Raw genomic sequence first — 13805 nt, 5'->3', positions numbered from 1 at the left:
CTGACTTATTCTTCACAATTCAGCTCCTGTTAGCCCCTCAGTAAAGCCTTTGTGCACACACACGCATGCACACACTCCACCATCACCCTCTTCTCCGTCTTCTCAACAAAGATGGGCACCCCTTTCTCTACATTTCCTTTGTACGCCTCTTTTACTGTATTTCATCGACTCTAAGATGCCATTTATTGTAAGATGCACTATGGTTTTATGCACTGCCAATGCTGTATGACATCCCGTTTATGTAAGCTGGATCCCCCTTTCAGAAATGTGAAAATGTGCAAAAATGTGGGCATCAGAATCAATGAAGTAGGGCATACTGTACTCGTCACAGCAGACTGTAGTGTGTCTGTCATCCCCCCACAGGCGGTGATCGTTAGGTCCCTACAGGGCGCTCCTCTCGTGCGTGTTCGCACCATCTCCCAGCACAGCAAAAGTGATGGATAAGAGGATCTGATTCTAACATTAATTGAGATTGTGATATTAATAAAACCTTACCTTTTTCTTTTCTGCCATTTCATTTTCTTTGAAAAGAAAGAGATCTTTGAAAAAGATCCTATACGGACTGCTCTTTTTGATTGAGTCATCGTTTACTTTATCTGTTAAAAAAAAAAGAAAAAGAAAAATTTCTGTCATCCCTCCTCTGTTGACTGGAACAGCAAAGCTCCCACTAGCCAGAGCAGAGTAAAAGTGATGCTTGGGTCTCTGAGGAGGAGGACACGGGCAGCCTCACCTCCCCAAATGAGACAGAGATGCAAGGCCTGAATCTCAGGGGCAGAAGCCACAGCTTCTCTCTCTGTTTCCCATGGCACCCAGCATAGTGCTTAGTGCTTCAAGGGGGAAGAGTCGACACTTGCTGTGTAAATAGATAAGGGGCCTTTTACAAGATAGTGGGATCATATTTTGAGATATTAGGATGTTGCTTCTTCCCACCACTACAAACATAACCACAATTACCCTTACACCACCATGTTGTCAGCAATAGACACAGCCAATACCCTTAGGGAGATCCCTAGGCCAGGCTAGAGTGTCTTAAACAGGAAAGTCAAAGATAATAACAAGTGTTGGTGCAGATGTGGAGAAATTGGACCCTCATACACTGCTGGTGGGAATGCAAAATGGTGCAGCCACATTGGAAAACAGTCTGGCAGTTCCTCAAAAAGTTAAACACAGAGTTGCCATGTGACCCGGCCATTCTACTCCTAGGTATGTACCCAAGAGAAATTATGTCCACACAAAAACTTATATATGAATGTTTATAGCAGTATCATTCATAATACTCAAAAGATGGAAACAATCCAAATATCCATCAACCGATGAATGGGTAAACAAAATGTGACACGATAGAATATTAATCAGCCATAAAAAGGAATGAGGTATGATACATACTACAACATGGATGAACGTTAGAAACATTATATTAAGTGAAAAAAGCCAGTCACAAAAGGTCACATATGATATGATTCCATTACATTCTATGAAATGTCCAGATTAGGCACATCCATGGAGACAGAAGATAGATTAGTGGTTGCTTAGGGCTGGAGGTGAGAGGGGGGATAGGGGGTGATGGCTAAGGGATGCAGAGTTCCTTTTTGAGGTGATGAAAATGTTTTAAAATTGACTGTGGTGATGGCTGCTCATATCTGTGAATGTACTAAAAACCATGGACTTGTACACTTAATAAATAAGAAGCCTGGCTATAAAGAGAGAGAGAGAGAGAGAGAGAAAAGTCAATTGAATTTCTGAATAGACTTTTTGTTTTTATTCATAAAATCTGAAATGATAAAAAGTCTTTTCTTTTTTTCTTTCTTTCTTTCTTGCTTTCTAATGCTTGGCAGGGGGTGGTGGGTGGGAATCTTGGCTTTAAATAGCAATAGTCAAAGCCAGGAATATTGGGAGATTGGAGTTGACACCTGAAATCAGAGAAAGGGAAAGGATGTCTGAGGACACATTCCCCACCTCCAGCACCCACCTCCCCAAAAAGCTCCAAATAAGAAACTCAGTGGTTCTGGCCCGAGCCAATGGAATCACTTTGGCTCCTCCACCACTGCCCCCGCCACGCCCCATCCCCCAACCCTGCTTCGGGATTCCAACTTAATTGGTCAAGCCAGCATCAACATCAGAATATTTGGGGAGTGCCACCCCCCACCCCCCCACCCAAGTGGCTGTAAATGTATAGCCAGGGCTAGGAGTCAGTGGACCAGAGCTTAAAAAGTTGGAGAAATGGCCATCTTCCCAGGGATTCAGTTGGGAAAGTGGGAGCATCTGGAATTACAGAAACCCAAGGCACATTTTTTTTGTAGGTAGTGGGTTAGGGAGAGAGAAAATGGCAGCGTGGAAGCCTGGGGTTCAACATGGAGTGTGGAGTGCTCTGATCACCTCCTGTTCATCTTGTTGGTGAAGGAAGAACCCTCTGCCCTAAATAGTACGAGATGGCTAAACACCCAACACCCAACACTGGACAGATGAGATTGACAGCACTTTATTAGTCACATACACTCACAGCCCAGGGGAGAAGGACACCATGCAGGGGCCACGTCTCGACTGCACTCAGGAGCAGAGTGAACCAGCAGCGGTTGTGGGAGGGGGAAGGCAACACATTCACAGGCTCCAGCAATTAGAATATTGGGGGATACATTATGCTGTCTGCCGCACTCACATAGTCTCACCCCTGTTTCAGCCTTGTCCCTTACTGTCACTCTATTTGCCCTAATTCTTCTATTCATTCCTCCATTTATTCAACAAATACCTGTTGAGCCTCTAATATGTGCCCAGCACTGTTCTAGGCACTGATGACACACTGGTGAACAAAGCAGAGATTGAGCACCCTATATTGGTGTGGGGAGGGGTGGGGGGAGTAGTTGGTAACAGATAATTTAAAAATCAACATAATAAAGTAGTAACTTTTATAATATGCTATAAAGTTCTGTGGAAAAATATAAAGCAAGATATGGGAGGGGGAGGCTGGGGTGAGCAGTTTTAAATGGAGTGGTCAGGATGGGCCTCATTGATAAAGTGACCTTTAAAGGAATTGAAGGAATTAGCCAAGTGGATAACAGCCAGTGCAAAGGTCCTGAGGCAGGATCATGTTTGGTGTGTGTTTAAGAAAGAGAAAGGAAGCCAGGGTAGCTGGAATGGAATGAAGGAGGGGGAGGGCAGTAGAGAAGCAGATTATGTAAGGTCTTATGGACAATCTTGAGGGCTTTGGCACTTACTCTCAGCAAAATGGAGAACCACTGGAGGACTTTGAATAGAAAAGTGATGTGGTCTGACCTATTCAATACTATTGCAGTTTGGTGAGAATAGACTCAGAGTGGAGAGACAAGGATTGAAACCAGATATCAGTTAGGAGGCTATTGTAGTAACTCAGGTAAAAGGTGATGGTAGCTCAGATTAGTATGGTAAGAGTGGAGATGGTGAGAAGAAGCTGGGTTCTGGGTATGTTTTGAAAGGAGAGCCAACAGAATTCCCCAGTGGATTGAATACAGGGTATTTTCCCTCAAGTCTGCCTGCCTGCCTTCCTTCTTTCCTTCCTTCCTTCCTTTCTCTCTCCCTTTCTCCCTTTCTCTCTTCCTCTCTCTCTCTCCTTTTCTCCCTTTCTTTCTTCCTCCCTTCCTTCCTTCCTCTCTCTCTCTTTCTCTCTCTCTCTCCCTCCCTCCCTCTCTTTCTCTCTCTCTTTCTTTCTTCCATCTGTTCTTCATCCATTCTGTTTGTATTGTTTCTGGACAAGCTTTTATTTTTCTTAACATATTTAGAGTATTTACCAGTATTAAATATTTTTTTAGAAAGCATAACTTTTAATGTCTCCATTAAAAGATCTATCATATGGATGTATTCATCTTTGAACCCCCAGCACCTAGGCTGGCAATATAAGGGGCACTAAAAGATTTCAGAATTGAATTTACAAACTGCATAAAATAATTTTAAGAAACATTAAAGAAGACCTAAGTAAATGGAGAGATAAGTCAAGTTCCTGGATAGAAAGACATGATTTCATAAAGATGCCAATTCTCCACAAATGCTCAATGGCTTCATAGTAATGCAAATACACAGCCCAACAGGAGTTTTTAAAAAAATAGAACCTCATACGTAAATTCCAAAATTTAAAAGGAAGAACAAAGAGACAAGAATAGTCACAACCCTGCTGAAGGAGAAGAGCAGGGAGGGAATATGGCCCTGCTATATGTCAGGAGTCCTTATGGAGCTACAGTAACGGGAAAGACAGAGTCACTAATGGAAGAGAATGGAAATCTCAGAAACATATTCACACATGGGGAAAAGAGAGACTGTTCAATAAGGAAGCTGGAAAAAAATTGTTACTCTCAAGGAAAAAAGATGAAATTGGATCTTCACATCACGTACAAAAATCAACTACTGATGGATAAGGACAAAACTGTCAGAAATAAACCTTTGAAACTAATAGTAGAACATATAGGTTAATATCATTTAGATTTTGGGATGGGGAAGATTTCTTAAACAACACAAGAAGTATTAATTATAGAAGAAAAGATGGATAGATTTGACTATATTGAGGACTTTGTTCATTATGAGATACCATAAACAAAGTGAAAAGTTAAATTAAAACTGGGAAAAGACATCTGCACTACACACAATTGACAGAATTGGGATCTACCGTATTTACAGAAGTACAAGAGAAGTAAGAGAAGCACTAATAACCCAGGAGAAAAATTTAAGAAAGAATTAAACAAGTATCTTCCAGAAGAAGAAACACATATGGCCAATAAACATATGACAAACTGTTCAACTTCATTAGTTATCAGAGAAATGCAAATAAAAACCATAATGATATCCCAGTTCCACCCATTTCATTGGCAAAAAATTAAGAAGTCTGATGATACCAAATGTTAGAGAGGAGATGAGTCCACTAGATCTCTGACACATTGCTGGTACACTTGTGACTGGGCACAACTACTTTGGAAAACACTTGGATATTATCATATGAAGTTGAATATTCACCTAGCATGAGATTTGACAGTTCTATTCCTAGGTATATATGCAAGAGAAATTCTCTCATATGTACCAGGAGATGGGTACAAGAATGTTTATTAGCAGCTCTGTTTTTAATAGCAACAACCTGAAACAACTCAAATACTTACAGGAGAGTCAACAAATAAACTGTGGTACATTCACACTGTGTGATATTATACAGTGGTCACAATAAATGATCTACAGGACAGAACAATATGAACGAATCTTAATATATAGTGCTAAGTGAAAAAGTCTCAAAAGATTATAGTCAGAAGGATATTATTTTTAAAAAGTTAAAATAACTAAAGTAAAAAATATTTTCTTTAAGATTACATATAGGCAAGATAAAACTATGTAAATAAAAAGGCTAAGAAGTAATCTGCATAGAATTCAGCGTGGTGGCTACCTCAGGTGAGAGAAGATAAGGGATGGGGTGTAAGATATGTCAAGATCTTAGCTTTTTTGGGTTTTGGTGGGTTCAGAGGCTCATATAATGTTATTAATATATAATTTTATTAATTTAAAAACAGGGTTATGGAGCTCAGGGAACTGGTCCCAAATATGCTGGTTGCTCATACCACTTTTTATACTGCGAGTGATAAAGTCCTTGGTCTCTGACCCAAGAGTTTTGTATCTCCTGTCAGCCTCAAGGAAACTGTGGCAAGCTAACTTACTAGTTTGCAAGTAGGGGAAAATCTTAGATCCCTCACAGTTCTTGACAAAGTAATAAAACCCTTTAATGAAAAAGGAATCCTCCAATATATAATTGGTTTTTTTCAGTTAGCAATATATTTAGGAGTTCTTTTTACATCAGCACATATATATTTACCTCATCAAAAAGAAAAAAAGCTTTCTAGTATCCCATTCCTGGGATGTATCATATTTTACATAACCAATTCTATACCAATGGACATTATGGTTGATCCCAGTCTTTTGCTACTGTAAGCAATGCTGCAATGAATATTCTGTATACATATCATTAATCACTTGTGCAAACATGCCTTAGAATAAATTGCCAACATGGCTCTGTTTAAAGGCTACTAGTCGTCTCCTCATACCCATTCTCTCTTCTTCTGTAGAAATAGAGCCCTTACTTCTAGCTTGGCACATGGGCACCCAGAGTAAAGACTACATTTCTCATCCCTTGGTGCTAGATATAGCCATGAGACTAAGTTCTAGAAAAGGGGATGTCAGGGGAAGTGGTGAGTGTAACTTCTAGGAACTGTCATAAAAGGGAGGGGCCTCTTCTTCCCTCCCCTTTGCTCCTCTTTGCTGGCAGGAATATGGGTGTGATCACGGGTGCAGAAGCAGCCACCATGGATCAAGAATATAGGCCTGCAACAAGCTGGAAGAAGCCCGGGCCCCTGATGTGAGCCTCCACACGGGCCCTGGAATGCTTATGTCCAGAGGTCGTTACCTAAGAGAGAAATAAACTTCCATCTCGTTTAAGCCTCTGTTGTTTTATATTTTCTGTCAGTTGCAGCCAAACATTTTAATTCTAAACACAGATAGGGCCAAACTGTCCTTCAAAGAGGATGCCTACAGAGAGCCTGTTACCTGGAACACACTCTTGGTGTTATCCAATTTTTAAATCTCTGTCAAATTTATAAGTGGAAAAAAGTTATTCTTGTATACTGATAAATACGGATTCCTTGTATGCTTGGAAAGAAGCAGGAAGGTAAGGAAGGAAAGGGCGGTGAAGGAAAGGAGGGGACAGATTTTGATAAAGTGTGGTTGTTCACGTCCTTTATTGTGAGAAATGATTCAGTTAATTGTTTTACATCATGAAGGACTCTAGCAATCTAGCTAAATATGACAATTCAATGCCCCTCTGACTTCAAGATTTTTCTTTTCAGAATTAAAAAGTAGAAGAGAACCTTCTCAGCAGCTAGTTTATAAACTCTTTACATAGAGAGACCATGTCCGATACTTATTGTGTAACTTTTTCCTTTTCTTACTCTCCCAATCCACCATGGGGACCAACCCCACCAGGCACAAAGCAAGAACTTCTTGACTGATTTCTTCTTTACCTCCAGAAGTCAGTGATGGTGGCAAAAAATGTGATGACATGTTGTCTCCTGGTCCTGTCCAAAGAAAAGGAAACACGTTTTTAAAAATTCTGCAAACATGGCATAAAGCAGCTAAATTCAACTGCCAGTGACTCCCAGATAACCTTTAGTGCTTTTTTTTGTGTGTGTGTGAGGAAGATCAGTTCTGAGCTAACATCCGTGCCAATCCTCCTCTTTTTGCTGAGGAAGATTGGCCCTGGGCTAACATCTGTGCCCATCTTCCTCCCCCCTATGTGGGACGCCGCCATAGCATGGCCTGACAAGCGGTGCCTCACCGGGATCCGAACCCCGGCCACCAACAGCGGAGCGCACGCACTTAACCGCTGCGCCACGGGGCGGCCCCGCCTTTAGTGCTTTTAAAAGCAGTGCACACACAATCTCCTTGACCAGCAGTTCCAATTCTAGAAACTCATCCCAAGAAAATAATCAGGTAAGTGAGCAAAAAGGTATGGACTACAATAATGTTTATCGACATGTTATTTAATAAATAGGGAGTTGATTAAATAACTATGGTATACCCATAAAACGGAAGGCCATGTGGCCGCTTAAAACGATGCTGTAGTCACTATTTACCTCTGTTCACTATATGAGTAAAAAACAAAATATTTCAAGAGGGTAGGAACAGTGTGGATAAAAAACACATGCCAGGGCTGGCCCCCGTGGCTTAGTGGTTGAGTGTGCGTGCTCCGCTTCTGGCGGCCCGGGTTCGGATCCCGGGCGCGCACCAACGCACTGCTTCTCTGGCCATGCTGAGGCCACGTCCCACATACAGCAACTAGAAGGATGTGCAGCTATGACATACAACTATCTACTGGGGCTTTGGGGGAAAAAATAAATAAATAAATTAATTAATTATTAAAAAAAAAAAGAAACTGATTTAAAAAAAAAAAAAAAACACATGCCAAATCAGAGAGGTGTTTGAAAAGTTGTTCACCAAACATTAATAGTGGTTATCTCTGATTTCGAGCAATCTCTCCTTTCATTTTCATCAGATTTGGGATTAGAATTAGGTGAATGAGGCACTCAGCTGCAAAATTTAAGGATGTGCGCCCAAAACTCAGTTATGAAGATAAATAACATGTTAATGCAATTTTTTAAAAAAATTCAAAACCGGGGCCAGCTCGGTGCCATAGTGGTTAAGTTCAAGTGCTCCGCTTTGGTGGCCTGGGGTTCATAGGTTCGAATCCCAGACGTGGACCTACGCACCACTTGTCAAGCCATGCTGTGACAGTGTCTCATATAAAGTAGAGGAAGATGGGCACAGATGTTAGTCCAGTGCCAATCTTCCTCACACAAAAAATAATAATAACAATAATTCAAAATCAACGCAGGAAAAAAATCCATGATAAAATGTTAAATACAGACAGGATCTGACTGTGCACTTATATGACCCTGAGTGAGGGCCTCCCTTGCCAGACCCTCATCCCAGCCCACAGATCTTGTCTTTATTTAAAATTTTGATATTTTGTTCACTGTGGATTTTTTGCATTAATTTATATTTTTTAAAATAATTAATTAAAATGTTTATTTTGATTACTGAGTTTTTGCCTCTCCCTTTAAATTGTGCACCCAAGGCAAGTGCCTCACTTGCCTCACCCTAATCCTTATCCTGAATTTTTATACTGTTTTGTATCATTCAAATTTCTCAATAAACTTGTGTAATTTTTACAATGAAAAAAATAACAATATTTTCATTTGGGGAAAAAAAGGATATTCAGGATTTTATAAAAATGGTGTGCCCACAACAGGAACAATGAATGGGACAAAACATCCTTTTTCAGGCTGCCCATTTAAATTTATGCCTCAGTAATCTCAAAGAGCTGTGTTTAAGAGCTAAAAGGCTCATGAGGTCTGTAGCAGGTGAATAAGAACACAGACTTTGGAGTGGACAAACCTGTTGGTTTGGTATTTACAGATGTGTGAGCCAGTTCATTCAACATTCAAAAAATATTTATTGAGTACCTACTATGTGCCAGGCTGGGTGCTAGAGACAGGGCAATGAAAAAAAAAGAACAACAAAAAAGACAAAAACCATTGTCTTCACAGAGCCTACATTCTAATAACAGCATCTCTGAGCCTCAGGTTCCTAGTCCATAAAATGGGAATAATAGTTCCACTCTCAAGGCTTTTATGAGGATGCAACGAGGCAACATATAAAAACAACCATCAGGGTGCCTAGAATACAGACCGAACTCAGTAAGTGGGAGATATCATGTGCTAATATTTACCAATTAGCATGTGATTTTACTTCCAATGATTATAAAAACAAAGATAAAAAAAAATTATATTGAAGTTATAAAAGAGAAAAAGATTAATAAAAATCTACAACATTATTATACTTTTTCAGATTACTGAAGAGTTTTTCACAGGCATTGGGTTCATTCTGACAAATGGAAAAGAAGGGTTGGTGAAGAATTGATGACAATCTGTTGGGTTGATTTATTTGGAATCTGGAGGGCTAATGATAAACATTTGTGAGAGATTTTCTTAAATTTACACTCTGCACTCATCTCCCCCTAAGATTCTGCTCACTTCTTTCTTGTTATACTTTTTGCTCCTTCAATCCTTCTATCTGAATTCACTCCCCTACCCATGCCCACGCCTATTCCCTTTATCCTAAAAGTCTATCTACAATAAACATCTTTATCCACGGCTTCTGGCACTCTCTTACTCATAGAAAAACTGGAAGTTCTCATCCCTCTAAGCCAACTGCTAGTAGCAGATACCTGCTCTCAGTCCATCTCTCCGGTAATTCATAGAAGATGTAATGGAATCAATAGTTTCTAGAAGTTGTCATACTTCTGTACTTTCATATGCATCAATCTCCCTATTAATTAACGAAGGGTTGGTGAAGAACATAAGAGAGCACAAGAGAGGCAGCCATTCTTAGGAAAGGATTATAAAATTCTCTGAATTAAACCAATATGATATGCCAACCCAGGACAAAAAAGTCAAAGCCAGTGAATGTCTGCTGTGCTAAACAAAAATAGCATGATGACTAAACAAAAATCTCTGTACCCAAAGAGAGAGAAAATGTCGTTGGATTGCATAGTGAATGCCTGCAAATTCACATCTAAAACACATGTTTAAATCCAACTTCTGACGAATGAAAAAGACAAAGAACTCAGAAAAATCAGAGACTTAAAATGGTGGTGTGTGATTGCAAGCCATCACTTTTAGAGGTGGCATAGGCTAGTGATTAAGAGCATAGACTCTCGTTATGTTCCTTAATCCTCACACTTCAATTTCCCCATCTTTCAAAATGAATGATAAGAACGGCACCTACCTCGTGGATTGTTAGATGAGTTAATGTTTGCCCTGCCCTTTGGGTAGCCTCAGGTGCATAGTAAATGCCACATAAGTGTAAGCCCATGGAGGAAACACTCCAAGAAGGGAAGATCCTTGGTATGTTTGAGGAACAGCAAGGGGACTAGTGGAACTTAAGCACAGTGAACAAAGGGGAGAGTGACAGTTGAGCTCAAAGAGATAGCAAGGGCCCTGGAGGTCATTTACTCGGTGAAAGGAAAATCATTAAATGAATCACTCTGACTGCTGAGCTGAGAAGAGACTATAAAAGGGGATGAGGGTCCAATAGGGAGACCTGTTAGGAGGCTACAGTCATTGGGAGGCAAGAGATAATGGGGTCTCTTGGGATAGCAGTGGAAGTGGTGAGAGGTGGTCAGATTCTAGATATATTTGGAAAATAGAGCCTACATGACTGGCTGATGGTTAGGATGTGGGGTATGAGATAAAGAGCCCAGGAAATAAAGGACGGAGTTGCCATCAACAGAGACAGAGAAGGCTGTAGGGGAAGGGAAGATCAAGGGTTCAGTTTGGAACATGTTAAATTTGAAATGTCTAGTAGACGTCTAAGGGGACATGGATGTAAAATACACTGTTCTTCCAAGTCAACACCATGCTTGTTGATTTAGTTCATTCTTGCATTCCTCTAATGTTATGCAATTATGCGTGGTCACTGAGTCAGGTCCTTTGATGCGTATCATTACAGGGGCAGAATGAATGACATCGTGGAAAGACCCTGGTCTTTGGGGGCAGGCAGGTTTGAGTCCTGCCTCTGACTCTTATCAGCTTTTTCCCTTAGGCCTACCCAATTACAGTCAGTGCACCTTGGGGTCTTCTTCTCTCAAGTGTGGACACTAATACCTTTCTTACAGGCTTGTGGCAATTTTCAAACACAGGTAATGTACGAAAAGTGCCTACTCACTCTATCGCTTATACAAATAATTGCTTCTACTTTCTTCAAAGCAGCTGTCCGGATCTGTCCTCTTTCTAGTCCACTCTGTCTCGTGAATAACCTCCAGCAGCTGACAAGAATAAGAGGGATAACTGACAGCTGGCTTTCGTAAGAAAGAACTAAAGTTCTTGAAACCGGGCCATTTGAGAGGAATCTACCAGCAATATCGGTGCAAATTTGGGGAACCTGCTGCACCTTAGTGCAGATTCTTAACATTCCAAGCTTCGTGGAAGTGGAGAAAGAGGAACGGGCTTTTATAATGTCCAAACATAAAGTCCCAGACCAACTCTCAAGTTAACAATAACAATTTCCAGCAGATATTATTCGAAGCAGTTCGTGCTTGATTTTCTCTACAACTCAATGAAAATGGATTTCCAGATTCTCTCAATAAGAGATAAAAAGCTTTGTTTATCTTCTGTACGCAAACGAAGATTTAGACAGATTCTCTCAAACCAAATGCCTTTCAACTTTTTCCTGCTTCCTTCCTGTCCACTTGGACAAACACTAGGGGAAAGAGCTGTGAACTGTGTCCTTGTTCTATTTTTTGTTTACCTGAGAGCCAGGACCCACTAGGTCCTCGGCCCGCTCAGTGACCTCTCGATTAGGTCAGAAGCGGAGCAGGATGATGAGGAAATTACCTTCAGTTTGACCTTTAAGGCCCTGCTGGCGTCAAGCGAGTTATTTTGTGTGGATTTTTCTGTTGACATTTCTGACTGCCGCTTTTGCAAACCGAAAAAATAACTGGAGATCAAGAGGAAGGAAGAGTAGGGAAAAGAAGCCAAGCCAATGTGAGCAGGATGATGTGAAAAGTACTTAGCACTAAGTGCTATAGGGATGTTGGTTATTACTAAGGAAAAATGTGGTATCCTTACCTCTCTATAATTATTTAGCAAAGACCAAGAAGGAGAGAAGTCCACTCTTCGCCTTCTTACTTCTGGAAACCTCTTGCTTGCAGGGCTTCTCAGGCAATATTATATATATGGATGTGATTGGATGCTCTCAGCTCACAGACATATATAAATCCCCATAAAAAAAGGGGCAATTTCTTTTAGACTTGCCAAGAACTTGTAAACTTTAAGCACATGGTACGTTCTGTGAAGTGAGGAGGGGATCTAGAATTATTGCCTGAAATCTAATCTTCAACTTAAGTGACCAGTAAGACAAATAGCAGGATTAAAATAAACTAATAGTAATAGTAGTAATAATAATGATAATTATTATTATTACTTATTTAGAGCTAGGCACTGGGCTAAGTGATTTACATTTCATCTTATATAAAGTTCAAACAAGTCCATAAATTAGAAACAACTATCCCCATAACACGGATGAGAAAACTGAGGCTTAGGGAAATTAAGTAAATATTCCAAGGTCAAATAGCTCATAAGTAACAGAAGCAGGATTAAGACAAGTTTTTTGAACCCCAAAGCCACCTATATTTCTATAATTTCATCCTATCCTTTATACCCATATTTGCATAAATCTGCAAATATGCCTATAATTGCACAATGTAACAGATTCAAGTCTTCAGCAGAAATTTTATGATATAAAATTTTAATACTTCTCTGTGAATTAGTGACTTTATGTGTTTCTATTTTCCACTATTTCCACTTCTCTTGTATTATTTCTCTCTATATATTATAACTTTGTTTTTTTAACTGTCACACACACACACACTCCTATTTGTGATTGTGTGTCTGAGCTGTGAGTAATCTATGGTTTTTTTCCTTTAGGGTCTCTTACTCATATTGTCTATTGAATTCTTTTCCAGTTTTTTTTCTTTCCTCTGTCTTTCCTACCTGACTGATCTCTCTCTTTTATGGCCATAACATGAAGCTAAAGTATATTGTTATTTATCATGTTTATCTAAAGCAGTTTTTGCTTTCTGTTCTTTTATTTTTTCTTGGTGAGGAAGATTAGCCCTGAGCTAACATCTGTTGCCAATCCTCTTCTTTTTGCTGAGGAAGATTGGCTCTGCGCTAACGTCCATGCCCATCTTCCTCTCCTTTATACGTGGGACGCCTGCCACAGCATGGCTTGATGAGTGGTGAGTAGGTCCACGCCTGGGATCCGAGCCTGCGAACCCGGGGCCACCGACGCAGAGCGCTGGAACTTAACCACTACGCCTCTGCCGGCCGGCCCCTGTTCTTCATTCTTAAATTGCCTTAAAATGACACTAAACTGACTTTTACGTTTTGTGGTTTTACAGGCCTCAGCCTGCTTTCACGGTATGTTATTCTGTCCATAAAGAGTTTTCCTTTTGATTGTAGTCTTGGCTGGGCAGGGAAAGTCTCTCTTCTGTCTTTCTATGTTCCACAGGCCTAACACAGAGCTTCTAATAAAAATATATAAACAAAATAAAATAATTAAGAAACAAAATAAAACCCAGCGCTTGCCAATGTTTTCACAGCGACTGACAGACGCGAAGAGACGTGGGTGAGAATCACAGACATCTTCCTTCAAGTTGATTCTGTCTCATGCGTTGGTCACAAATTGAG

The 13805-nt window shown here is 40.2% G+C and overlaps 1 protein-coding gene across 2 annotated transcripts in view; it reads right to left on the bottom strand.

The window, feature by feature from the left end:
- The window catches only part of CCDC38 (coiled-coil domain containing 38), a 42330-nt gene extending 35173 nt beyond the window's left edge, over positions 1-7157 (bottom strand). The window contains exons 1-2 of one of the 2 annotated variants that reach the window (XM_087449076.1): positions 7017-7157; positions 496-596 (exon numbers count right to left, since the gene is read on the bottom strand). In XM_087449076.1, the coding sequence (XP_087305202.1) occupies positions 496-596; positions 7017-7056 (141 nt within the window). In that variant the 5' untranslated portion in view covers positions 7057-7157. Of the gene's footprint in view, positions 1-495; positions 634-7016 lie in introns of those variants that run through there. The other variant, XM_087449075.1, reaches the window with a different exon arrangement.
- Between the last annotated feature and the right edge of the window lie 6648 nt (positions 7158-13805).

Source organism: Ceratotherium simum, chromosome 25 (genome assembly GCF_057802395.1).
Source record: "Ceratotherium simum simum isolate JZ-2026a chromosome 25, ASM5780239v1, whole genome shotgun sequence".
NCBI classification, from domain to species: domain Eukaryota; kingdom Metazoa; phylum Chordata; class Mammalia; order Perissodactyla; family Rhinocerotidae; genus Ceratotherium; species Ceratotherium simum.
This window is presented reverse-complemented; position numbering and strand designations above follow the sequence as displayed.